General features: G+C 55.7%; 2 protein-coding genes and 1 long non-coding RNA gene across 6 annotated transcripts in view; 2 read left to right on the forward strand and 1 right to left on the reverse strand.

The window, feature by feature from the left end:
- LOC112449562 (uncharacterized) overlaps nucleotides 1-11696 on the forward strand; it is a 28169-nt gene extending 16473 nt beyond the window's left edge. For 2 of the 3 annotated variants that reach the window (XR_009490393.1, XR_009490394.1), the window contains 2 exons: nucleotides 5914-7191; nucleotides 8158-11696. This is a non-coding gene — a long non-coding RNA (uncharacterized lncRNA). The remainder of the gene's footprint in view (nucleotides 1-5913; nucleotides 7192-8157) is intronic. The other variant, XR_003038149.2, reaches the window with a different exon arrangement.
- Nucleotides 11697-12771: 1075 nt separating this feature from the next.
- GRINA (glutamate ionotropic receptor NMDA type subunit associated protein 1) lies at nucleotides 12772-15989 on the reverse strand. Of its 2 annotated transcripts, none has more exons than XM_059893182.1 (7): nucleotides 15187-15646; nucleotides 14519-14906; nucleotides 14326-14438; nucleotides 14058-14258; nucleotides 13813-13941; nucleotides 13571-13714; nucleotides 12772-13479 (listed from the first exon to the last, which is right to left on the reverse strand). In XM_059893182.1, exons 1-7 carry the CDS (start codon nucleotides 15232-15234, stop codon nucleotides 13330-13332), a joined length of 1173 nt encoding a protein of 390 aa, XP_059749165.1. In that variant the 5' UTR covers nucleotides 15235-15646; the 3' UTR covers nucleotides 12772-13329. The 2 variants fall into 2 exon arrangements, with proteins under 2 accessions (XP_059749165.1, NP_001032682.1); NM_001037593.1 differs by lacking the exon at nucleotides 15187-15646 and adding an exon at nucleotides 15911-15989 and having other exon boundaries at nucleotides 12776-13479.
- A 2777-nt stretch (nucleotides 15990-18766) lies between these two features.
- On the forward strand, nucleotides 18767-25757 carry PARP10 (poly(ADP-ribose) polymerase family member 10). The gene is made up of 10 exons (XM_002692548.6): nucleotides 18767-19212; nucleotides 19289-19543; nucleotides 19615-19851; nucleotides 19927-20510; nucleotides 20630-20851; nucleotides 20970-21066; nucleotides 21255-21896; nucleotides 21979-22112; nucleotides 24924-25095; nucleotides 25189-25757. Exons 1-10 carry the CDS (start codon nucleotides 19035-19037, stop codon nucleotides 25539-25541), a joined length of 2874 nt encoding a protein of 957 aa, XP_002692594.1. The 5' UTR covers nucleotides 18767-19034; the 3' UTR covers nucleotides 25542-25757.
- Nucleotides 25758-25807: the final 50 nt, after the last annotated feature.

The raw sequence follows: 25807 nt of genomic DNA on the forward strand, positions 1-25807 counted from the left end.
TAAGGAAACCTGTGCTGTCCTTTTTATCACGTTAAGACTTTCCGAGTGTATCGTTGGTGACATTTCTGAGTACTGTGCTTCTAGCCCCGTTTTCCTCGGAAGCCTCGTGGCATTTCTTGTGCTGGTTGCACACGGTGGGGCTGCTGCTGGACTCTGGTGGTTCCTGAGCCCCTGGAAGCCATGGCCTGTGAACTGGCACTCAGCATCCTGCCTGCTGCCTCTCGCCGTCTCCGGGATGGAGTGCTCCTCCGGGCGGCCGGGACACTCTCCCGGGCCTCTTGAGAGAATCACCGGTGGGAGGACTAATCCTTTTTCTGTGAGTGTCTCCTGCACCGTGAGGGAGCCCTCGCGTTGCCACCGCACCCCCACACTGGACCCAGACAGTGCTGTGTGCTCTTTAATGCACAAGGCAACCCAACAAGGACGAGACTTATTGAGCTGTGTACCATGTACCCTGCTGGGCATCAGGTGACTGTGGCGGCACCACATACATTACGGAAAATTACAGTAAGTGGGGCACACACATGGCAGGCGAGGGCTTGACTGGGGACCCTGAGGCAAAGGCCGTCTGGCCCTGGTGGGGCATCAGGGCCTCATCCCAGAGGAATGACTTCTGAAGATCTCATCTCTCAGAAGGAGCCAAGTTACTGGGCTGTTGTGGTCCTCTGTGGTCCTGAGGACACGAAGGGGAAGGTACAGAGGCCCGGAGTCCAGGCAGATTGGTGCAGGTGAGGTGTGCAGAGGAGGAACTGGGGGGCGCTGAGCGGTCACCAGGGGCAGACCACTCAGGGCCCTGAGGACCCTCAGAAAGCATGGACTGTATCCTGGGCTGTGGGTGGTGGGGAGGGCTGTACCTTTGAAAGTGTGTGTATTGGCTTCCTCGGCTGTCACATGGACAGTGTGATGTCAATACCAAAATGTTGAGCCCTCCTGGGCTGTGCTGGGCAGTCCAGCACCACATTTGCTCTGCCCAAACTGGGAAGTGTCCCTGTGAGAAACTCTGCATCTTCAATGAGCAGTCAACAAAGAATATTTTAGTTTCAAATGTACTTTTAATTATTGTTAATTTTGAGTTTAGTTATTTTGTGGTCAGAGAACAATTTGTTATAATATTGTTCCATGTAGCTGTCATTCTTTCATTTTGATATGTACAATAGTTTATATATCCATAACCAAGGGAACATTTCATGCAAAGATGAGCTCGATAAAGGACAGAAATGGTATGGACCTAACAGAAGCAGATGTTAAGAAGAGGTGGCAAGAATACACAGAAGAACTGTACAAAAAAGATCTTAACGACCCAGATAATCACAATGGTGTGATCACTCACCTAGAGCCAGACATCCTGGAATGTGAAGTCAAGTGGGCCTTAGAAAGTATCACTACGAACAAAGCTAGTGGAGGTGATAGAATTCCAGTTGAGCTATTCCAAATCCTGAAGGATGATGCTGTGAAAGTGCTGCACTCAATATACCAGCAAATTTGGAAAACTCAGCAGTGGCCACACGACTGGAAAAGGTCGGTTTTCATTCCAATCCCAAAGAAAGGCAATACCAAAGAATGCTCAAACTACTGCACAATTGCACTCATCTCTCATGCTAGTAAACTAATGCTCAAAATTCTCCAAGCCAGGCTTCAGCAATACGTGAACTGTGAACTTCCAGATGTTCAAGCTGGATTTTGAAAAGGCAGAGGAACCAGAGATCAAATTGCCAGCATCCGCTGGATCATGGAAAAAGCAAGAGTTCCAGAAAAACATCTATTTCTGCTTTATTGACTATGCCAAAGCCTTTGACTGTGTGGATCACAATAAACTGTGGAAAATTCTGAAAGAGATGGGAATACCAGACCACCTGACCTGCCTCTTGAGAAATCTGTATGCAGGTCAGGAAGCAACAGTTAGAACTGGACATGGAACAACAGACTGGTTCCAAATAGGAAAAGGAGTATGTCAAGGCTGTATATTGTCACCCTGCTTATTTAACTTATCTGCAGAGTACATCATGAGAAACGCTGGACTGGAAGAAACACAAGCTGGAATCAAGATTGCTGGGAGAAATATCAATAACCTCAGATATGCAGATGACACCACCCTTATGGCAGAAAGTGAAGAGGAACTCAAAAGCCTCTTGATGAAAGTGAAAGTGGAGAGTGAAAAAATTGGTTTAAAGCTCAACATTCAGAAAACGAAGATCATGGCATCCGGTCCCATCACTTCATGGGAAATAGATGGGGAAACAGTGGAAACAGTGTCAGACTTTATTTTTCTGGGCTCCAAAATCACTGCAGATGGTGACTGCAGCCATGAAATTAAAAGACACTTACTCCTTGGAAGGAAAGTTATGACCAACCTAGACAGCATATTCAAAAGCAGAGACATTACTTTGCCAACAAAGGTTCGTCTAGTCAAGGCTATGGTTTTTCCTGTGGTCACGTATGGATGTGAGAGTTAGACTGTGAAGAAGGCTGAGCACCGAAGAATTGATGCTTTTGAACTGTGGTGCTGGAGAAGACTCTTGAGAGTCTCTTAGACTGCAAGGAGATCCAACCAATCCATTGTGAAGGAGATCAGCCCTGGGATTTCTTTGGAAGGAAAGATGCTAAAGCTGAAACTCCAGTACTTTGGCCACCTCATGCGAAGAGTTGACTCATTGGAAAAGACTGTGATGCTGGGAGGGATTGGGGGCAGGAGGAGAAGGGGACGACAGAGGATGAGATGGCTGGATGGCATCACCGACTCGATGGATGTGAGTCTGAGTGAACTCCGGGAGTTGGTGATGGACAGGGAGGCCTGGCGTGCTGCGATTCATGGGGTCGCAAAGAGTCAGACACGACTGAGTGACTGATCTGATCTGATCTGATCTGATGGCTGAGTAGTATTCTGTTATATAACTATCACAATGAGTGTATTCCTTTACCTGTCCCTGGACATTTTAGTCAAATTTTTTTTGGTTATTATGAATAAAGCTTCTATGGACACTTGTATAGTATATAAGTCTTTGGATAAAAATATAGGAATAGAACTGCTAGATCATACAGTTCAGTTCAGTTCAGTCGCTCAGTTGTGTCTGACTCTGCGACCCCCATGGACTGCAGCATGCCGGGCTTCCCTGTCCATCACCAACTCCCAGAGTTTACTCAAACTCATGTCCGTCGAGTCGGTGGTGCCATCCAACCATCTCATCCTCTGTCGTCCCCTTCTCCTCCTGCCTTCAATCTTTCCCGGCATCAAGGGTCTTTTCAAATGAGTCAGTTCTTCACATCAGGTGGCCAAAGTATTGGAGTTTTAGCTTCAGCATCAGTCAGTCCTTCCAATGAATATTCAGGACTGATCTTCTTTAGGATAGACTGGTTTGATCTCCTTGCAGTCCAAGGGACTCTCAAGAGTCTTCTCCAACACCACAGTTCAAAACCATCAATTCTTCGGCACTCAGCTTTCTTTATAGTCCAACTCTCACATCCACCAGGGTTCCCTGGTGGCTCAGAAGGTAAAGCATCTGCCTGCAATGCAGAGACCTGGGTTCAATCCCTGGGTTGGGAAGATCCCCTGGAGAAGGAAATGGCAACCCAATCCAGTATTCTTGCCTAGAGAATCCCATGGACGGAGGAACCTGGTAGGCTACAGTCCACAGGGTCGCAAAGAGTTGGGCACGACTGAGTGACTTCATTTCATTTCACTTCTTCACTGAAAAAACTATAGCTTTGACTAGACGGACCTTTGTCAGCAAAGTAATGTCTCTGCTTTTTAATATTCTGTCTAGCTTTGTCATGGCTTTTCTTCCAAGGAGCAAGCGTCTTTTAATTTCATGGCTACAGTCACCATCTGTAATGGTTTTGGAGTCCAAGAAAATAATGTCTGTCACTGTTTCCCCATCTATTTGCCATGAAGTAATGGGGCCAGATGCCATGATCTTTGTTTTTTGAATGTTAAGCTTTAAGTCAGCTTTTTCACTTCCTCTCTAACTTTCATCAAGAGGCTCTTTAGTTCTTCTTTGCTTTCTGCCACAAGGGTGGTGTCATCTGCATGTCTGAGGTTACTGATATTTCTCCCAGCAATCTTCATTCGAGCTTGTGCTTTATCCAGCTCAGCATTTCACATGATGTACTCTGCACATTTCTTTGCATTGATGACTGAGGAAGGCTTTCTTATCTCTCCTTGCTATTCTTTGGAACTCTGCATTCAGATGGGTATATCTTTCCTTTTCTCCTTTGTCTTTTGCTTCTCTTCTTTTCTCAGCAATTTGTAAGGCCTCCTCAGACAACCATTTTGCCTTTTTGCATTTCTTTTTCTTGGGGATGGTCTTGATCACTGCCTCCTGTACAATGTCACGAACCTCTGTCCATAATTCTTCAGGCACTCTATCAGATCTAATCCATTGAATCTACTTCTCACTTCCTGTAAGGGATTTGACTTAGGTCATATCTGAATGGTCTAGTGGTTTTCCCTACTTTCTTCAATTTAAGTCTGAATTTGCCAATAAGCAGTTCGTGATCTGAGCCACAGTCAGCTTCCAGTCTTGTTTTTGCTGACTGTATAGAGCTTCTCCATCTTTGGCTGCAAATAATATAATTAATCTGATCTCAGTATTGACCGTCTGGTGATGTCCATGTATAGAGTCTTCTCTCGTGTTGTTGGAAGAAGGTGTTTTCTATGACCAATGTGCTCTCTTGACAATCTCTGTTAGCCTTTGCCTGCTTTATTTCGTACTCCAAGGCCAAACCTGCCTGTTATTCCAGGTAGCCCTTGAATTCCTACTTTTGCATTCCAGTCCCCTATGATGAAAAGAACACCTTTTTTTTTGGTGTTAAGTCCTAGAAGGTCTTGTAGATCATCAAAGAACCATTCAACTTCAGTGTCTTCGGCATTTACTGGTTAAAGCATAGACTTGGATTACCGTGATACTGAATGGTTTGCCTTGGAAACGAACAGAGATCATTCTGTCATTTTTGAGATTGCACCCAAGGACTGCATTTTGGACTCTTTTGTTGACTATGAGGGCTACTCCATCTCTTCTAAGGGGTTCTTGCTCACAGTAGTAGATACAATGGTCATCTGAATTAAATTCTCCCATTCCAGTCTATTTTAGTTCATTGATTCCCAAAATGTCAATGTTCACTCTTGCCATCTCCTGTTTGACCACTTCCAATTTACCTCGATTCATGGACCTAACATTCCAGGTTCCTATGCAATATTGTTCTTTGTAGCATTGGACTTTACTTCCATCACCAGTCACATCCACATCTGGGTGTTGTCTTTGCTTTGGCTCCGTCTATTCATTCCTTCTGGAGTTATTTCTCCACTCCTCTCCAGTAGCATATTGGGCACCTACCGACCTGGGGAGTTCATCTTTCTGTGTCATATCTTTTTGCCTTTTCATACTGTTCATGGAGTTCTCAAGGCAAGAATACTGACGTGGTTTGCCATTTCCTTCTTCAGAGAACCATATCTTGTCAGAACTCTCCACCATGACCCATCCGTCTTGGGTGGCCCTACACGGCATGGCTCATAGTTTCACTGAGTTAGACAAGGCTGTGGTCCATGTGATCAGTTTGGTTAGTTTTCTGTGATTGTGGTTTTCATTCTGTAAATATCTGTTATAAACTGCCAGATTGTTTTCCAAAGTGGTTATACTATTTTACTTTTCCATCAACAGTAAATGAGAATTCCAGTTGCTCTACATCTTTGGCAGTATGCTAATGTAAATCTTTTAATTTTAGCTGTTCTACTGAATGTAGAGTGGTATTTCATTGTGGTTTTAAATTGCATGTCCTTGATGGCTAATGATTTTGAAAACAATTCATGTGCTTACTGGCCGTTTGCATATCTTCTTTTTTATATGTAGTTTTTAAACTTGATATATTGTATTTTCATTTTTATTCAATTAAGGAAATTTTCTCTTTTTTTTGGCTTAGAGGCTTGCGGGATCTTAGTTCCCTGATAAAGGATCAAACCTGCACCCCCTGCAGTGGAAGCACAGAGTCAACCACTGGACTGCCGGTGAAATTCCTATGTATCTTCTTTTATGAGCTTCCTAAAATTTTTTGCCCATCTAAAAAAAATTAGGTTGAGTGTCTTCTAATTATGACATTCCCTGGTGGCTCAGAGGTAAAGAAACTGCCTGCTAATGCAGGAGACTGGGTTGGGAAGATCCCCTGGAGCAGGAAATGGCAGCCCACTCCAGTATTCTTGCCTGGAGAATCCCATGGACAGGGGAGCCTTGTGCACTACAGCCCACGGGGCTGCAAAAGACTCAGACAGGACTTAGCGACTGAACAACAACAACACTTGTACATCTGGATACAACTGTAACCCTTTGCAAATACATGTATTGCAAATATTTTCTGCAAGCTGTGGCTTGTCATTTTATTTCCTTTTCAAGAGCAAAAGCTTTTAAGTTTATCAAAAAATTTTTTAAATGGTCTGTGCTTTTTGTGTCCTATTTAGGAAATCTGTCTACATTTTATCTAGAAGTTTTTATAATTTTAGCTTTCATATTTAGGTCCATGGTCCATTTCAAGCTAATTTTTGTATCTGTTGTAAGGTAAGGGTGGAGGTTCTTTCTCTTTAATATCGATATCTAATAGTTCTATTACCATTTGTTTAAAGAAATGTGTGTAGTATATTTCTGGATTTTCTATTCTGTCCGCTGATCTGTGTGTTTCCCTTGCTACTGCTAAGTCGCTTCAGTCGTGTCCGACTCTGTGCGACCCCATGGACTGCAGCCCACCAGGCTTCTCCATCCATGGGATTCTCCAGGCAAGAACACTGGAGTGGGTTGCCATTTCCTTCTCCAATGCATGAAAGTGGAAAGTGAAAGTGAAGTCGATCAGTCGCTCAGTCGTGTCTGACTCTTAGCGACCCCATGGACTGTAGCCCACCAGGCTCCTCCGCCCATGGGATTTTCTGGGCAACAGTACTGGAGTGGGGTGCCATTGCCTTCTCCCATTAGGACACTATTATACTGTCTCAATCATTACAGCTTTACAGAACATTTTGAAATCAGGTCCTCCAACCTTGTTCCTTTTCAAAATTGTTTCGGCTTTTTGAAGTCTTTCATGTTTCCATACATACTTAAGGTGTTTGTCAATGTCTACAATAAAACCTGATAGGATTTTCATTGGAATTGTGTTGATTTTCTAGGTCAACCTAGAAAGAACTGATATCCCTACTGAGTCTGATGCATGAACCTGGTACATCTCTCTATTTATCTTTCAAAATCTCAGAAATGTTTTGTAGTTTTCCGTAGACTTGCATTGCATGTATTTTGTTGTTTATCACTGTGAAGAAATGTAGCAGACCTGAGACTGCCACCCTCAGAAAGGTCTGCTTGGCCTTGGTCATCTGGGAATTTGATTTCGGAGAGTTCCCATAATTCTCCGAACTGATAAACTGATAAGAATGGCTCGCTGTGCCCAACTCTTGGTTCAAACAATGTGGCTTATGCTGAGCTTGTGATTTCCTTCTGAGAGTCTGGAATTTGGCTTGCTGCTGGGCAGAGGGCGCCTATGTGACCAGCCCCCTATGAGAAGCTTCAGCACTGGGTTTCTAATATGCTTCCTTCATAGACAACATTGCACACGTATTGTCCCAACTCATTGCTCAGAGAATTAAGTTCATGCTGTGTGACTCCACAGGGAGAGACTCCTAAAAGCTTGCACTGGGTTTCCTTCACATTTTGCCCCAAGTCTTTTTTCTGTGCGGATTTTGCTTCATATCTTTTCTGTGTAATAAATCATTGCCATGAGCAGGAGTATAGCTGAATCCTGAGTTCTAATGAATCAACAAACCTGAGAGTGATCTTAGGGAGCCTCTGCCATAATCTCTATGCATTCTATGGTTTTGTGATATACATAGAGTTTTATTTTTTTATGTTTGTGGCTATGTATAGTTTATGATTTTTTATTGTTGACCTGTATCCATGAACTTGTCAAACTCTTTTGTTAGTTCTAGTAGGTTTTCGGTAGATTTCTTAGAATTTTCTATGTACATGATCATGTTGCTATAGATAAACACACCTTTTTTCCTTGTCCTGTTGTGCTGGTTGGGGCCTCCAGTATAATATTTTGCTATTGTTTTTGAGGAAACCTTTAGATGTCTTTATTGCTTGGGGGGCAGGGCCTGGGTATGGGCAGTCAGCTTCCTCTTCCCCATCACAGGTGTCCTGTGGGTGGTACTGTGCTTCCAGGCACAGAGGGTGGCCACATGGTTGCAGACCGTGGTCCGCGTGCTGGATTCCTACTTCACAACGACCTCAACGACTTTGCCACTGTCCGTCCTGTGGAGAATCCACCTGTTGTAGCAGACGGTGTCTCAGGGCTGCAGATGACTGGGTTCCGAGCCAGGCGTCTGCTGGATCCTCTTCATCAGGAGGCTGCAGCAGTTCCGCGAGACCATCCATGCTAACGCAGGGACCTGGCAGCAGAAAAGGTGCCCGTGTCTAAGAGTCCCCTTTTTATAAGGACACCAGTTGTGTTGGATTAGGGGCCACCTTACTCCAGCACAACTGTATATTTTTTTTTTCTCCAAATAGAAGTATAGTTGATTTACAATGCTGTCTTAGTTTAAGGTGTACATCAGAGTGATTCAGTTATATATGTATAATGCACACGCATGCTCAGTTACTTCAGTCATGTCCGGCTCTGTAGCCAGACTGTAGCCTACCAGGCTCCTCTGTCCATGGGATTCTCTAGGCAAGAATACTGGAGTGGATTGTCATACCCTCCTCCAGGGGATCTTCCTAACCCAGGGATCAAACCCACGTCTCTATGTCTCCTGCATTGGCAGGTGGGTTCTTTACCACTAGGGCCACCTGGGAAGCCCCTCAGCTCGCTGGAGTCAAACCCTGTTTCTGGATTGTTCACATCCTTGATTCCTGGTTCACCTTAAGGAGCGGCAGATGGCTCCTCAGCAATCACTGTGGGGGTGGCGGCATCTGCTAGGCCGCAGGCATCACGTTCCCTTTTGGGAGCCCTCACTCACATTTGGAGGCCCGAAATAGCTGATGGCTGTGACATTTCTTGCCCACCGATATGGCAGGAAATCTTTCATTTCACAAGGCCTTCTTTAGTAGCATAGATGGGAGTTGAGATGTTCAGCTGTGTGTGTGTGTGTGTGTGTGTGTGTGTATGGTGGGCGTTGTTTGAATCTGGGGAGTTCTTCAAGGTCCCCAGTTCCTGACAAGCCCAAGACAAAGCAGAACTCAGGAACACAGAACGTTTTGGCGGCAGATGGGCCAAGCCGTGCTGCTGCCTGGGGCGCAGCATCTGGGCCCGGTGGGGGAGGGCTGCCTGGGGAGCCGCAGCACCTGCCATCAGTGCCTCCCCTCCCAGCGCCCCACGCCCGCCAGGCCAGGCCCTCACTGTGGGCCTCGCTGATTTTCCTGCCTTTACTCAAACCACTTCCAGGCTCTTCACTGAAAGGTCCCAGTGGTTCATCCCTGCATGCAGAAGAGTTCGAACTCGAGTTCTGCGTCCACAGCTGACACACCGACCTTGACCCTCCACTATGCTGTCACCTCCTCGCTGTTCCACCTGCTCCCCCAGATAGGCCTCCGCAAGTTTCCTGGGCTTTCAGTTCTGCTGCCTACACTCCTCAAGTGCTTCCCACTGATGCTTATGCTGACCAGAGTCCAGAGTCTGCAGCCCTCCTGCCCGGTCCTGGGGCAGTTGGTGCATGGGTGGCTCATGCCACATAGAGTTCCCCACTCCTTCCACGGTCTACACCAATGGCACACCCACTCTGGACTAGATGCTGGCCTGAGTGTCAGGATTCGCAGGTCGCGTGCCTGTCCTGAAGGCTCCTCCAGCTCCAGAGGCTGAGGGCAGCACTGGTTAGCAGGGCAGGCGGCACAGGGCACCTGCGGGCTGCTGAGCTCATGGGGTCCTGTGCTGCCCACATGGTGCTTTTCGAAAGCAGGTGCAGTGATGATGCTGATACTCTGTGTCCTATAATCTTCTTTAAAAAATACAGATTGATTTGGCTGTGCCGGGTCTTAGCTGTGGCGCAGGGACCTTTGGTTGCGGTGTGGGAACCCTTAGTTGCTGGATGTGGGATCCAGTTCCCTGACTGGAGATGGAACCGCCAGCACTGGGAGCATGGAGTCTTCACCTCTGGAGCACCAGGGAAGTCCCATGCGTCGTTTAACCTGAAAGCATGAATGGACTTACTGATCAGTCATGTAAATAAACATTTTGAAGAATAAAGTAGTCCTCCTCAAGGCTCCAGAGGAAGCCCACCGACACCCTGTCCCTGGGTGTCTTACACAGTAAGACAGGCTTACTGTGTATTTGTTGGGGGGCCCAGGAGGGGGGCCCAAGAGGGGGCCCAGGAAGGACTTGTTTGGGTGAACGGGGTGGGGCAGTTGTCCTGAGACTGTGTATCTCAACAGCAAGTTTTTGGAAGGAGAACAGACCAGGGGCCAGCTAAAGCTGCCCACTTTGAAGAGCCAGCAGCTGCTCAGATGAGGCAGGACAGGATGCACACAGTAGGTCTTCTTTATGGCATGGACGATGCCCGCATTTGGCCTGTGTTCAGATGTGACGACAGAGAAGTCTTCTGTCTCAACCCAATCCGGCAGAGGGGCCTGGTCTGACCTGGTCTCGTATGAAGCTGCGTGTTCTACACCGCAGACCACCACGGCCGTATTTGAGAGCGCCAGGCCAGCTCTGGGAGCTGGGGGCTGCCTCACATCACCTGAACAGTCTCCCTGGCTGATCTCACCCCTCCTGTGGCTTCTTCACACCCACCCACCCGGTTAGACACAAGCTGCCCCGTATCTCCTCCTGGCGGCAGCGGACACAGCAGACAGCAGGCCACACTCCATTGGCAGAAATGCCCTGCCCACCTTGACTGGGCCCCTGTGACCCCTTGGTGCCGTTGCCAGCTGCCTTGAGCCCTGCTCCCTTCTGCCATCTTGTCTGCTTCCTCCCTGTACCTACTGGAACCCAGCCCCTCTTCTGGACACTCTCTCCCTGGACTCATCTTCCTGAGTACACGCTCAGCAGTGACTCCTGCCAGTCCCTTTCCCTGGCAGGGCAAGCTCAAGGCCTCATCTGTGTACCCCTGACCTCCCTCCCACAGCGGCCCAGCTTCCAGACCTCGGCCCAGCCCACAGCTCTGGCCCCTGATGGTTCTCGGGAGCCTCCGCCAAGGATTCGTTACCCAAGGTTTTGTCCTCGCATTCCCTGAGCAGACACTGGCCCTACACACTTGACTTGGGATTCATTCTTTAGCTGCCCCTCCTGTCTCTGCTGGGGTTTGAAGGCCAGGAATGCTCCCCAGAGCAGGTGTCTGTACGCTTGGCTCCCGCAGGCAGGGAATCCTGGATGAGGAGCCGCACCTGCTCCGGGAGAGGTAGGGGAGGGGAGCGGTGACTGACACCTGACCCGCACATGAACAAAGCCGAGTGACTGAGGGTAGCAGTGGAGCAAAACCGCTGTGCGGGGTGAGCTGGACTCTGGGAAGGCAGTGTGCAGCCCGCCCAGGGAAGTGGGGCCTGCCTGCGGCTCAGGCCGAGCAAGGTCCATCTCGGGTTGAGGGGCATGGGGACAGTGGAAGGCCAGCTCGAGCAGCCTTCAGGGAACGTGGACTTCGTGCCGCCAGCTGCCATCAGGCACATGGTGTGGCCTGTGTGTCGGAAGCACACCTGGCGGCGGGCAGAGGCTTGGTGGGGGTGAGCTGTCAGCCGAGCACAGAAGGCCTCGGGGAGGGGGCCCGGGCGGGGAGCGGGTGGGGCAGGATGGACGAGGGCGGAGGGGACACGCGTCTCTGGCCTGGGGGGGGGCATTGGACGCTGACAGGGCTTACGTGGGAGCGGCAGGGGCGGCATAGGCCATGACAAGGTGCCTGTGGGTGTGGGGGTGCTGGCTTAGAGCGGGCGTCTCTTCAGAGATGCTGGGGTACTGGCACCAGTTAATGGACCAGGTTAATGGCGTGGCAGGTAGGAGCTGGGGAAGCCCTGGGGGAGGGGTCTCAAGTCAAGTGGACAGCAGGTCCTATGAGCGAAGGCTGGTCGTGAGTGTCCACTGGGCCGGGGGCTCAGGAGGGTTCAGGGCCGCGGAGGGACCCCTCTGTGAGGAGGGCGGGGATAAGGGCAGCTGGCTGACGGTGGGTGCACAAGTCAGAGCCGGGGCGGCAGGGGTAGGCTCTGGAGCGGGGACAGAGAGAGCCACAGGAGGCTACGCAGGACCAGCTGGGGCTGAGGCCACAGAGGGGCAGGGTCTGGAGAGACTGCTAGAAGGTGCCAGAGGCAGGCCAGGGGGCCTCAGGGTCTCCATTCTGCTTCATCCTAGGGGCCCTGGTCTGCAGGTGTCTGGGGAGAGGCGTGCAGTGCCACCTGTCAGGTGCCCGCTGATGGGCTCCTGGGGGCCTGTCAGAGCCAGAGGAGCAGGACAGTCCTGCTTGGGGGGTCAGTGATCCGTGCCGCTGCCCCTCAGGCCCGGGGCGGGGGACAGTGAGGTCTCACAGGACCTTCTGTCACGCCAGGCAGGTCCCAGGCATGGGTGGTAGACAGCATGTGATCTGGGAGCCCCGGGTCCCGTCCATCAGCCGGGCCTCCTGGCACAGTGCTCAGGACGTGGCTCGGAAGGCTGCGAGGAGGTGGAGGCATGGAGAAGCTGCTGCCCTCACCCTCCGCCAGAGCCAGGCCCGGCTAGCAATGCCTGTCCGGCTCCTGCCTGTCCAGGTCCTGCTTGCCGCCTCACTCTGCCGATGCCCAGACCCCTCCCTGCCTCGGGGAGGAAGTGGCAGTGACGAGAGTGAGGAAGGGAACACAGAGCGCAAAGGGTCCCATTTATTGGTATTTTACAGACAGCAGAATGAGAGGAAGGCACCCTCCTGACCTGGACTGTTCCCTCCTCTCTGCCCTCAAGGGCTCAGCGCAGGGACGAGACCTTTACCCCGCAGGTCCCCCAGAGGGCAGCACTCCAGTGGGGGGTTGGGGAGGCTGTACACCGAGCCAGGGAGCAGGGACAGGAGGGGAGACGTGCACCTCACCTCGTGGCTCCATCACTCGCCCCTGAGGCCTGGTGTTGTCCCCAGGCCCTGGAGTGGGCTGGCAGACAGGGCTCATGCAACACTGGGTGGGCAGGAGGGGGCACGGAAACGCAGCCCCGCTGCCCTGTGGCGGGGTGGGACGACTGGAAGGGGCCATGCTGGCCGCGGCGGGTCCAGGACAGAAGTGTCTGCGGTGTACACATGGGAGGGTCGGGGGACTCCCTGTCCCAGGCAGCACACGGGAACGAGAGAGGGGAGCTGAGAGGAGCTGCCACGCCAGGGCAGGGACCAGGCCGGGCATGCCACCTGCGGGGCCCCACGTGAGCGGGCTCAGGCTACTCCTTGGCGCGGCCAATGATGGTGAGAATGTACAGGAAGATGTTGATGATGTCCGTGTAGAGGTTCAGCGCAGCAAACACATACTCCTCTGGGCTCAGGGACAGCTGCTTGTTCCCCAGCAGCAGCTGAGTGTCCACTGCCAGGAACTGGGGGTGACAGAGTGGCCGTGTCGAGGGACAAGCCCCCAGCCCAGCACCCCGCCTAGTCCCCCGCCTGGGCCACGGCCCCGTCACTCACACAGGTGAACAGCAGAGCGCCCAGCGAGGCGTACACGATCTCCAGGACGCGGCTCCGGATGAAGATGCAGAGGATGGCAAACAGGATGAGCACCACCACGCTCACCAGGAGCACGCCCACACAGGACGTGAAGTCGTAGCGGGTCTGCGGGCACAGATGCGCGCAGGGGGCACTGGCGGCTGCCGCCCCAGGGCGCCTCTGGGCCCCGGGGGTCGGCAGCCCTGCCCCGGGGGGCCCCTCACCTGCATGGAGAAGATGACCACTGTGAAGCAGACGGTCGTGGTGATGCCTACGGCCATGATGACTGCCTCGGTGTTGTAGAAGCTGGCGATCATGCCCACCATGTAGGACAGGCTGACAGTCAGGATCGACTGTGGGGAGATGGCATATCAGCATCCAGAGCCACGGCCCCTCCCACCCCACCCCACCCCCTCTGTTGCTCCAAAGCCTGAGACATGGGGTGCTGAGGGAGGGCCCTGGGAGTTACCAGCGCAACAAGGTTCCAGGGGTGCTTCCGCCGGAAGTCACCACAGCAGCTGAGGACAATGAGGGAGACGAAGAAGATGGCATAGGAAACGTAGTAGGTCCAGACGTTCTCCCGGACAAAGCCCTTCACCTCCCCGACAAAGGTGAACACAGCCACGGTGGACAGGGTCACGGACAGCTGCAGGGTCAGCACCAGGAACACCTGGGGAGGGAGGCGGCTCAGAGCCCCGCCAGCACAGCTGCCCACACCCCCAGCCCCCGAGGCCCACCTTGCGGATGAAGGCCTGGCGGATGCTCTTGTCGTCCCAGTTGGTGGCAGGGAAGTCCTGGTTGTCATAGTAGGATGGGGGCCCCTCCTCGTGATAGTTCCCATGATGAGGTGCTGAGGAGCAGGACGGGCAGTCAGCGCCCCTCACTCATGTGGGAGCCCCTGCCCTCGCCCTGCCCTGCCCCGATACTCACAGCCAGGGTCCTGTGCTGGGAAGGCCTGTGGCTGTCCGTAGGGGTTGGGGGGAAAGGGGCTCTGCGGATATGGCCCCTGAGGGTATCCCCCTGGGGGGTAGGGGCCCTGGGGGTATCCCCCTGGGGGGTAGGGGCCCTGGGGGTAGCCCCCAGGGGGGTAGGGGCCCTGCGGGTAACCACCTTGGGGGTAGGGGCTGGGGCCCTGGGGATACCCTGGCTGGCCATAGGGGGATGGCTGGAACGGGGCCTGTGGGTAAGGGGCCCCTGGGTAGGGTGCCATGGAGGGCTGGGGCCCTCCCGGATATCCAGGGTTGGGGGGAGGATAGCTGTCCCCAGACACCAAGAAACTCTTTTCATGGGACATGGCCTCAGCTTCTGTGGTCTCCCCCTAGAGGACAGAGAGAGAACAGTTAGCCTGCCGCGACAGAAGCCAGCCAGGCGCCCCACCTGCTGCCGGGAACCAGGATGGAAGGAGGGGGATTATGACCTCTGCCCCAGGGCAGCGGGGAGTCCCAAGCTGGGGGCCAGGAGAGGCGGGTGGGGGCCGGGTGGCTGCGCTGGCGGCTTCAGCAGGGACCGCCACAGGCCGACCTCAGAGGGGAGGGGAGGGACGAGGGGGTGACTTTGTCAGTCTCGGGATTCTGGGAGTTCCGCGGTTTCTCAAGCACCTCGAGGGGCCCTGTCACGGCTGCTGGCGTCTCCGGGTCAGAGCTCATCCTGGGTGTCGGCCGGGGGCGCGGTCGGGGAGGTGTGGGGGTGTGCCCGGACCCTCCCCTTCACATCCCGCCCCTTAAGCAGCTTTAAGGGGCCAGGGCAGGCGGCTATTTCTATCCCAGGAAATCCGCACGCCATCTGTGACCAACCAGAGCCCTGAGCCCCACTCCCAGAGCAGGGCCCGACCGTCCCTCGCTCCCGGGTAGGGGCAGCAGGCCTGAATCGGCTGCCGGGCTGCCTGCTGGCGGGGTACGCCAAGAACAGCGGGTTGCGGGGGTGTGTGGGGGATGGAAGAGACCAGAGGGCGCGCAGGGGAACAAAGCGGACGTGGGGGCGAGGCGGGCGGCGGCGGCGGCGGCGGCGGCCAGGGACCCCGCACCGAGGGCGGGGTGGGCCCTCTTGCCCGTTTGGGGGGCGCTCGAGCGGCGGTCCTACTGTCGCCGCAGCGCGCCGCCCCCGCCCGCCTGCCCGCGCGGGGTTCTCCGGCTCCCCGCCCCCGCCGCCGCCGCCGCCGCTACCGCCGCACCCCGCTCCCCGGCCCCTGCGGGCCGCGCGGCGGCCGGACCGGCAGATTGACCCACCGCGACGCCTTTCGGCTGCGCAGGGCTCCCGCGGGGGTGGCAGCGGCCGGCCGGCTGAACCGGTAGACACGCGGCTGTGCTAGGGCCGGGGACTCACCAGTCGCGGGGCGCCTCAGGAAGCTGCGCCCACTGTCCGCTGCGCGGCCGCGGGGTCGGCCACCGCTTCGTCCGCCCTCGCACCCGCAACCGCACCCGCTACGCTCTCGGATCGGCTGGGCCTGCGCCTGCGGCTCAGGAGACGCAGCGAGGCCGTGTGACGGGGCGGGGCCTGGGGCGGCGCCGGCGGCGCGGGGCGGGGCCTGGGGCGGGGCCGAGGGCGGGGCGGGGCCGCGGACGGGTCTCTGCGGGAGGGCGGCGCCTCTCCGGAAAGGATCCTGCCCCATCCCGCCGCCGTGCTGGCGTCTGTCTCGCGCTCCGTCCACCGAGAGTTGGGCTTGGGCTCTGAGAGCTGTAGACCTGGAGGCTGACACCTGGCCTCTCCAATTTGGGTCAGAGAATCGAGAAATTTATTCCTAAATTTGAGATTTGCTGAGTCTTGACTAGCACTCTCCGTCCCTCCTTGACCTTGAAACCCCACTCTCCATTTCATCCAAGTCTATCCCAGATCAAGAGACCTGATTGTATAATTGCTCAGTCCTCTCCAATAAGCTAGTCTAGGTCCCTACTGGCCCATTTATGCTCACTTCACAAACTCACAAACAATAAGGGTGGCGTTCTTAGCCCTGTTTCTCTGCTGAGGGACTGAGGCTTAGAGATGCCCCAGGACCGGAGGTCAATTTAACTTCCCTGGGCTTCAGTGGTCTTGAGAAGAAGCGCTGCCTGCCCCAGTCAGGAACATCCCCTGGGGCGCTGTCACCTGGAGTCCCTGCAGGAGTGCCTTTGCCCCTGGGGCCTAGGAGTCCTACTGTACTTTCTGGACTCCTGGATGGTGGCCTCTTCCAGGCCTGGCAGTGGTTGGGAAAGGCTCTGTCCTGTGCAGGAGGTGTGTTGGTTCCGTGTTGAAAAACTGACCCCAACGTGGGGAAACCCTGATCTGTGCCTTTGCACATGTCCTTGGCATAAATACCCCATCGTGGCTTATTTTGACTGACCACCAGTTTACAAACTGACTCACAAAGATTCCCCCAAATTGAACAATGTTGTCGTCATGATGTGAGTTGTTCCGGCACACTGCCGCCTGGGGTAGATCCTCCACAGTAGGGATAGGTATAATAAGTAAATTATACATTGTGTTAGAAGGCAATGAGTTCCAGTCCTGTTCAGTCACTCAGTCGTGTCCGACTCTTTGCAAGCCCATGAACCGCAGCACACCAGGCCTCCCTGTCCATCACCAACTCCTGGAGTTTATCCAAACTCATGTCCATTGAGTCGGTGATGCCATCCAACCATCTCATCCTCTGTCGTCCCCTTCTCCTCCTGCCCTCAATCTTTCCCAGCACCAGGGTCTTTTCAAATGAGTCAGCTCTTCGCATCAGGTGGCCAAAGTATTGGAGTTTCAGCTTCAATATCAGTCCTTCGAATGAACACCCAGGACTGATCTGCTTTAGGATGGACTGGTTGGATCTCCTTGCAGACCAAGGGACTCTCAAGAGTCTTCTCCAACACCACAGTTCAAAAGCATCAATTATTCTGTACTCAGCTTTCTTTATAGTCCAACTCTCACATCCATATATGACTACTGGAAAAACCATAACCTTGACTAGACGGACCTTTGTGGGCAATGAGTTCCATGAGAACACAAAGCATAGAACAGGCAGAGGTGACTTCAGGTTTTGTACAACTAGAAGCTAATACAATTTGAGGGCCCTTTTTTAAAGAAAAAAACCTAAAAATGACAAATGTGAAGTTGAGGTCAGGGCTTTAGGAGGGTTCTTGAAGACTTTTAAGTTCAAGTTAAACCTGCCACCAAGAACCTAGTAAGGTGATTTGGGGGGAGGGATGGCCAGGCGGCTCTATGGGAAAGGCTGGTCTAGAAGAGGGAAGGGCCAGTACAAAGGCGTCAGGGAGGGAGGGTCTGCTGCACTGGATGACAGAGCATGGGGGATACAAGGGCATTCAGCCAGCAGGGACTGGGGCCCGGTCAGTCCAGCCTGGCAGGTCTTCCAAAGGACTTTGGCTTCACCGTGGTCCAATCTCATGTTGGTGCGACTTATAAGGCACACCCTGCCCTCTGTTGTGGATGGACGGTGCGATAGGGCAGGAGTGGCAGAGAGAGATTAGTTCAGAAGTCAGAGACGTGATCTAGACGAGAGATGACAGAGGCTCGGACCAGGGTGGGGGCAGCTCAGGGTACAGGCTGGACAGGCCCTCAATACCTTGCAGAAGTAGCAGGGGTTGAAGGGAGTTTTTGTGGCTGAGGGTTAAGTGGGAGGTGGGGGTGGAGAGCACTGTGGGCACAACTCTTCCAGAGGCTGGAAGCCAATGAGTACGGGCACCAGGGAAGGGGCGACTGGATGGCAAGAGGGAGCGTGGGTTCTAAAGGTGCAGCCGGGCAAGAGGCGTGGCAGTGCCATGGGCCGGCAGTGATGGGGATGTACCCCTCCAGGGTCAGGAGCTGAACTGCTCACCCTCGCCAGGTGGGAGGTCGGCCACCTTTGAGTTGTTGAAGGGTGAGTGCAGGTGCAGGCGCCAAGGTTGCTGGGGAGGGTTAAAAGCCAGCCTCAGCCAGACCCAAAGTCTCTGCAGTCGGGGGAGGGAACACAGAGGCCTGAGGTCTTTGAGTTGGGGGCAATGACTCAAGAACCCCGGCGGATTTACCAGGGAGGGTGATTGGCCGTCTTGAGGTTCACAGGGAAGGGCCAGTGGGAGTGGAGCACCTCCAGGGGCCACTCCCCCCATCCTACAGCCAATGGGCTGGGGTGGGACCCACGACTGAGACAGACGGACCGGTGGGCGGAGGGCCTGGTGGGCGGGGCGGGGGCGGGGCTGGAACATCCTGCGGGAGGAGCCTGAGGAGGGAAGCACCTGAAAGGCCCAGCACTGCGCTCCTCCCTTCCTGCAACAGTTTCACTTTTGTTTTCCTGTCCCAGGGTGTGGGGAGGGAGTCCTGGCTGAAGGCCCGGGCTGGGGCGGCTCAGGCTGGGGTCAGGAAGTGTAAGTGGGGGGATGTAGGTCGCCTGCATAGTGAAGGGGGCGTCAGGGAACGCTACCAAGGGACCCGGACTGCGTGAGGCGGACTGGTGGGGCTGCTGCCTACCCCCTCGTCTGGCCCCAGGGTGGCGATGGGGGAGGCGGAGGCGGAGGTGGGAGCCGCAGTGGAGCTCAGTGGTCTGCCCACCAGCATCCCAGACGAGCTGCTCACTCTCTACTTCGAGAACCGCCGAAGCTCTGGGGGTGGGCCTGTGGCGAGTTGGCAGAGACTCGGCCGCGGGGGCATCCTCACCTTTGAGGAGCCTGCAGGTAAGGGACCAACGGAAAGGGGCAGCCTGGGCCCCGCTGGCCGCTGGCCCTGACCACACACTCCTCTCGCCCGCAGATGCCGCGAGGGTCCTGGCCTGGCCGGAGCACACTCTGCAGGGGGCTCGGCTGAGCCTGCGGCCAGCCCCACCACGCGCCTCTGCGCGCCTGCTGCTCCAAGGATTGCCTCCTGGCACCACACCCCAGCTACTGGAGCAGTATGTCCAAGCTCTGCTTTGTGCCACCGGGCACCCGGAGCAGCCTTGCCACGCGCTGGCCAGTCCCCGACCAGATCGCGCCCTGGTGCAACTGCCCAAGCCCCTTTCTGAGGCAGGTAAGAGGCGGGATTGGGGCGGCCTGCCTGTTAGGGGAGGCACCCTGTGTTGACTTGGATCCTCCCCACAGAAGCTGGAGTCCTGGAGGTGCACTCCCGGGCCCTGGGCCTGGAGGGGGCTGAGGTCTCCCTGGCCTGGGTGCCCCAGGCCCGGGCAGTGCGTGTGGTAGGAGGCGACCCCCCTGCAGACCTGCTGCTGCTGGAGCTGTACCTGGAGAATGAGCGCCGCAGCGGCGGGGGGCCCCTGGAGGGCATGCACAGCCTTCCAGGGCACCTGGGCACCGTGGTCTCCTTCCAGCACTGGCGTGGTGAGTGGGGCAGGACAGGGAGGTTCCCCACCATGACTTGGAGCCCTGATGACCTGTTCTTTCCCTTCTTCCAAGTGGCCGAGCGGGTGCTGCAGCGGGACCACCGGCTGCAGGGCTCAGAGCTGAAACTTGTCCCTCACTACGATGTCCTGGAGCCTGAGGAGCTTGCTGAGGACGCTGGTGAAGGAAGCTGCCCGGGCGACCTGGGGCCTGGGGCCCCCAGGCACGTTCTCCAGGAGGCAGGAGGACCAGCAAGGGAACAGCATTATGCTGGGGATGTCACACTGGGCTCTGAGGAGGCGCCAGGGCAGTCAGGAGCCTCTCTGAGCACAGGCCCTCAATGGGACAGCTCGTCGCTGGCACCGGCTGGGCCAGTCAGCTCAGGGCCCTGGGGGTCTTCAGAAGAGGAGGGACTGGGGAGCCGAAGGACTGTGGGGTCTCCGGACCCAGTGGAGATCGCCATGCGCTCTTCAGAGCAGGTGGCGTCAGTGAGCCAGGGGCCCGCGGGGTCACCGGGGCAGCAGGGCCTGGTGGAGATGGTGCTGGCAATGGAGCCGGGAGCAATGCGCTTCATTCAGCTCTATCATGAGGACCTTCTCACCGGCCTGGGAGATGTGGCCCTCTTCCCACTCGAGGGCTCAGATACGACTGGATTCCGGGTGAGCAGCCCCTGAGGAGTCCTCACCTTTGATCCTCCTCTGCTACTGGGGGCTCTCGGTGCCTTTCCTGTGCCCTAAACTTGCCAACTTCCCCCCACCCCCGCCCCATGGTCCTGCAGCTCTGCGGAGCCCTGGCCCCATGCCGGGCAGCCAAGGAGTTTCTGCAAAGTCTGCTGGGCAGCGTTAGCTGTCACATGCTGAGCCTGAAGCACCCAGGCAGTGCCAGGTTCCTGCTGAGCCCAGAGGGGCAGCACCTTCTCCGGGAGCTGGAGGCACAGTTCCAGTGCGTCTTCAGGACAGAGCATCTGGCTGGGGCCGTCCTGGACATGGACCTGGAAGAGGTGGACACGGAACCTGCCCCGCCCTCCCCTTGTTACCCCTGCCCAGTGCTGCCTCCACCCTTGCTCAGACGCCTTGGGGGGCAGGTGTCCTGGGAGCCCTGACACTCTCTCCCAACAGGTGGGCCCCACTGAGGCCCTGCAGGCCCTCCCTGGCCTCTCCTCCACCCCTTGGCCTCCAGACGATCCGGACCGTGACCAGGAGAACTCAGGCCTGGGTAGGGATCCCTGGGGCCCCAGGACATCCGGCAGCCCTTTCTTGACCTCAGGCTCTGTGCTCCTCTGCACTGTGCCCATCGGCTGAGCGGATACCCTCCAACCCCTGTCTCCATCTTCCTCTCGGCCCCTGACTGCCCCGTCCTGGCTGGGCTTGACCCTTGACCGGGTTCCTTTCCCTGCCCCCCAGAGGAGGTCCGAGAGCTGCTGGCCACTCTGGAGGGCCTGGATGGGGAAGACTGGCTGCCGCTGGAGCTAGGGGAGGAGGAGCCTGAGGGGCAGCCAGAGGAGGAGGTGACAATCCCCAGATCTGGGGAGGAGCCCTTGGCCCCCAGCACAAGAGAGCCTGGGTGGCTACAGGAGGAAGCTGAGCTACAGCTGGCGCTCTACCGGTCCCTGCAGCCGCGGGGCCAGGCAGCCGAGCAGGAGGAGGCCGAGCTGCAGCAGGCCCTGGCCCTCTCCCTGCTGGAGCCGCCCCCCCTGAGTGGGGAGCAGGAGCTCCTCTGGGGCCAGGGCCCAGGTGGCTGGGCCCAGCTGGAGGTGCACGCCTCCTTCGAGCGGGATATGGACGAGCTGGACCGGGCCTTGGAGGCCGCCTTGGAGGTGCACCTCAGGGAGGAGCTGGTGGGGGCCCCGGGCTGTGTGCTGCCCGCCGAGCTGTGCGCCCGCCTGGAGCGGTGCCATGGCGTGAGTGTTGCCCTGCACGGTGGCCACATCGTCCTCCGTGGCTTTGGGGTCCAGCCTACCCACGCGGCCCATCACCTGGCGGCGCTGCTGGCTGGCCCCCGGGATCAGAGCTCAGCCTTTCCCTTGGCGGCTTCCTGCTCCACACGTGAGTCCGCAGCCTGGGAGTGGGCGGGGAGGGCGACCAGCGCCCTGAGCATGGCCTACAGCCTTTCTCCTTCCTGCCTCAGTGCCACAGCAGAGGCCGAAGGAGCCCCTGGGCAGGCTGGAGCGTCTCGCTGAGAGCAGCAGTGAGTTCCAAGCGGTGGTGCAGGCCTTCTGTGACACACTGGACACGGCCCACGGCAGGATCCACGTGGTGCGGGTGAGGCCATTTTGTCTTGCCGCCTCTGGCCTCTGGGCTCCTGGCACATTTTGCTTTGCAGAGCCCATGGCCAGGGAGACAGAAAGCTGTGGAGGTTGGGGGTCCCAGCCCGGGTCCCTATTCTGCCAGTGACAGGTGCCTGCTGCCGCCTCCTCGTGTAGAGCGTGGGGTGCTGGCGCCATCTCGTGGCTTCTCTGAGGATTGCTCCTTCCGCAGACTGCACTTCTGGGGGCTCCCCTGCCAGCCATGGGGGTGGCTCCAGCAAGAAGAGGGTTGGTTGGAGCCGCTTCCTGCATTCACTTGTAAAAAGTGGCAGCTCTGAGCATGGTCTCGTTGCAGAAAAGGCTGGGAACTACTGGTGGGGGAGCCAGAAGGAAGGAAAAGGAGGCTGAGAAGGAGAGGCTTGCAAGGCAATGGGGTAGACGATGGAGGCAGTGGTGTCCCGAGGGCCGGTGGGGTCAGAAGGAAGGGCTGAGGAGGAGGCTGAGCCAGGCTAGTTGGCTGGCACGCGAGTGTGAGAGCAGTGCCCAGAGACAGGATAACTGAGCACGAGCTGGGCTGCACACTCACGGCCGAGGGGCAGGAATCTGGGGCCAAACGAGAGCTGGGAAGCCAGGCGGCCCCTTGACTCTTGAAGCACTGAGCTGTGGGTGGGTGGGCCTGGGGTGGGGTAGCAGCATCAGCAGCCTGGATCTGGTCAGAAATGCAGAAGCCCAGGCCTTCCCCAGCCCTGGCCCAGTCAGCCAGCAGCAGCACCACCGCTGTCCTGGTTCTACTGCTGTTACTCCACGAGGAGGACTCTGCTTCCATTTCTGGACTGAGCAGCCACCACTCCTGCCCTTTGTGGAGGACAGACCTCCTGCACTCGGGCCCCAGGCTCCTCTTGAGGTTCGGCTGGTTGCCTGTGCAACTTCTTCCAGCAGGACCTCTATGACTGACGTCCGCTTGAGTCTTTTCTCCACTTAATTTTAGAGACTGTCTCTTGCCTCCCTCCAGAGATGTGGAGAACGAGCTTCCCTTCCCCCCGTCATTTCTTCCCTCGTCCATCTCACATTTGGTCAGTGACATTATTTTTATGTTGGCAAGGTTGACAAACCAACATCATCGTCCGACTGTCATGACACTGCATGCCTGGGCCATGAGTTCAGTTCAGTCGCTCAGTCGTGTCCAACTCTGTGACCCCATGGACTGCAGCACGTCAGGCTTCCCAGTCCATCACCAACTCCCAGAGCTTGCTTAAACTCATGTTTGGGCCTTAGGTTGATCAATATATTATAATAACAAAAAAATATTTACCACTGGACCAGAGAGGGCAAAGGGGAAGGAAAAACCTAGTTATTAAAACCATGTTGCCCGAAAGAGAATATTCTAGGAGTCAAGGGCAAATGGCCATTAATTTCATTTACTCTCTTCGTTTTTCTTTGTGGTGCTTGGCTACTGAGTTTCTCCTGTTGACTCCGTCGCCCTCTTGCATAGATTCCTTTTCTGTTTAGTAGAAGTATCTCCTTGAGTGAGTAGTAAACATCTTGGACTTTTAAATTTATTTTGCCTTTTGCAACTACAATTTGATATTTTTTCAAACAAAGCATGCTATGTATTTATTAAAACATTTCTGTGGACTTAGGCACAGCTGATTCTTCTGTGCCTTAATCTGTCCTTATTTTGTTTGCACCATAAATAGTGTGGCTGGGTATAGCGATCAGGATGAAAATATGTTTTCCTTCAGATCTTTGGAAGACTTAACTCTTTTTCTTTCCTTCTCAAAATTTTTTTGTTCTTGGAAAGGTAAGAAAAAAAAACCAATAAAACCCTTCTGTGGCCTCTTAGCATCCAGTATTAGTGGTGAGAAGCCCAGTATGAGAATGTGAGATTTTTTCCACTTTTGTATATCGACTTTGGTGTGCGTGTGCGTGTGTGTGTGTGTGTGTACTCTTGTAGAGTTTCCTTTCACTTTGAAGGCTGATGTTTTCCCAGCAGGTAGGGGCCATGGGTGTGCCTTTCCCATCATCCTTGGCATTTCTTTCCATCTGAAGATGCCGCCTTCAGCTCAGAGAAACTGTCTTCCATCAAGCCCTTCTTTGCTCCCGTCGCGTCTAGCGTCTTCTTGTGGAGGTCCTCCTACTGAGATCTTAGACCTCCCGACCCCTGTCCTACATCAGTCCTCTCACAGTTCCCAACTCTTTCTTCAGCTCTGCACTCTGAGTCACTTCCTGATCTCTATCTTCATCTTATTATTTAGCCTACCCACTGGATGCAGTTCAGCAATTCCATCCTTAATGTAAGAACACTCTAATTTTCAGCCTGTTTCTTTTTCACAGTAGGTAGTCTTGTTTCATGGATACAATATTCTTTTGCATCTGTCTGAAGTGACTAGAATTTCTTAAGAAACTTTTTGGGTCCCTGAGTTGGCTCCTCCTGGTTGACTACCAGGTCGGTCACCAGGTCTCCCATTACTGGGAAGTCCGGGGTATCTCCTGGCGTTGGGGGTGAAGTTCTGCCCGCAGTGCAGGCACGGGCTCAGCTTCTCTCTGTAGAGGCGTGGCTGTGGGTGCTGGGTTTTGGTTAGTGGATGGGTTGTCCACCTGCAGGCCCCCCCGGAAGCCCTCCAGTGCCACTTGAGGCCCTGTGGAGGTGGCAAAGGTCAACCTCATGTGGGCTACTGAGTAGAGCATGGCAGGAGCTGTGAGGTCTCCCCAGGCTCTGAACTCCTCCAAGAGGGCTCCTTGGGGCTCAGCCTTGCTGGGTGGCCCAGAGGCACAAGTAGCCTGGCTCTGACTGATCCCAACCCCCACCCCCGACCCCCTGCCTCAGGTGGAGCGCGTGCTACACCCGCTGCTGCAGCAGCAGTACGAGCTGCACCGGGAGCGCCTGGAGCAGTGCTGTGAGCGGCCGGCCGAGCAGGTCCTGTACCACGGCACAGCGATGCCCACCGTCCCCGACATCTGCGCGCACGGCTTCAACCGCAGCTTCTGCGGCCGCAATGGTGAGACCTGGGTCCCTGCGGGGGCGTGGGCTCTGCTCCCTAGAACCTCCCTTACCGCCCCCCCTCCCCGACCCGGTGCATTGCCTCCCGCAGGTGCGCTCTACGGACAGGGCGTGTACTTCGCCAAGCGCGCCTCCCTGTCGGTGCTGGACCGCTACTCGCCCCCCGATGCCGAGGGCCACAAGGCAGTGTTCGTGGCGCGGGTGCTGACCGGTGACTACGGGCAGGGCCAGCGCGGGCTGCGGGCACCCCCTCCGCGGCCCGCCGGGCACGCGCTCCTGCGTTATGACAGCGCGGTGGACTGCCTCCACCGGCCCAGCATCTTCGTCATCTTCCACGACACCCAGGCGCTACCCACCCACCTCATCACTTGCAAGCACAAGTCCCGGTCTCTCCCCGAAGACGCCCCTGCGCTCCTCAGCACCTCCCCAGCCACCTGGCCCTAGAGGCCCCCCTCGGCCCGGCCTCCCGCTCCCTATTGCCGTGCACAGCCCTACCGCCCCGCCTCCTGTCGTGGTGCTGTGTCCCCCCTTGGGCAGGGTTCCCCCCACCCCGGCTTGGGCCGGGCCGACCACCAGGGGTCAGCAGAGCCCGGGAGGAGGGTGGCCGGGCCAGACCTCGCCCGAGCGCGACTGTGTCGTTTAAATAAACGTGCCTGTGGAGCTCCGGGTCCGACCTCTGTTTTGAGGGTGCCTAGGGGCGGGGCCAAGGC

Source organism: Bos taurus, chromosome 14, assembly GCF_002263795.3.
Source record: "Bos taurus isolate L1 Dominette 01449 registration number 42190680 breed Hereford chromosome 14, ARS-UCD2.0, whole genome shotgun sequence".
Taxonomy (NCBI): Eukaryota; Metazoa; Chordata; class Mammalia; order Artiodactyla; family Bovidae; genus Bos; species Bos taurus.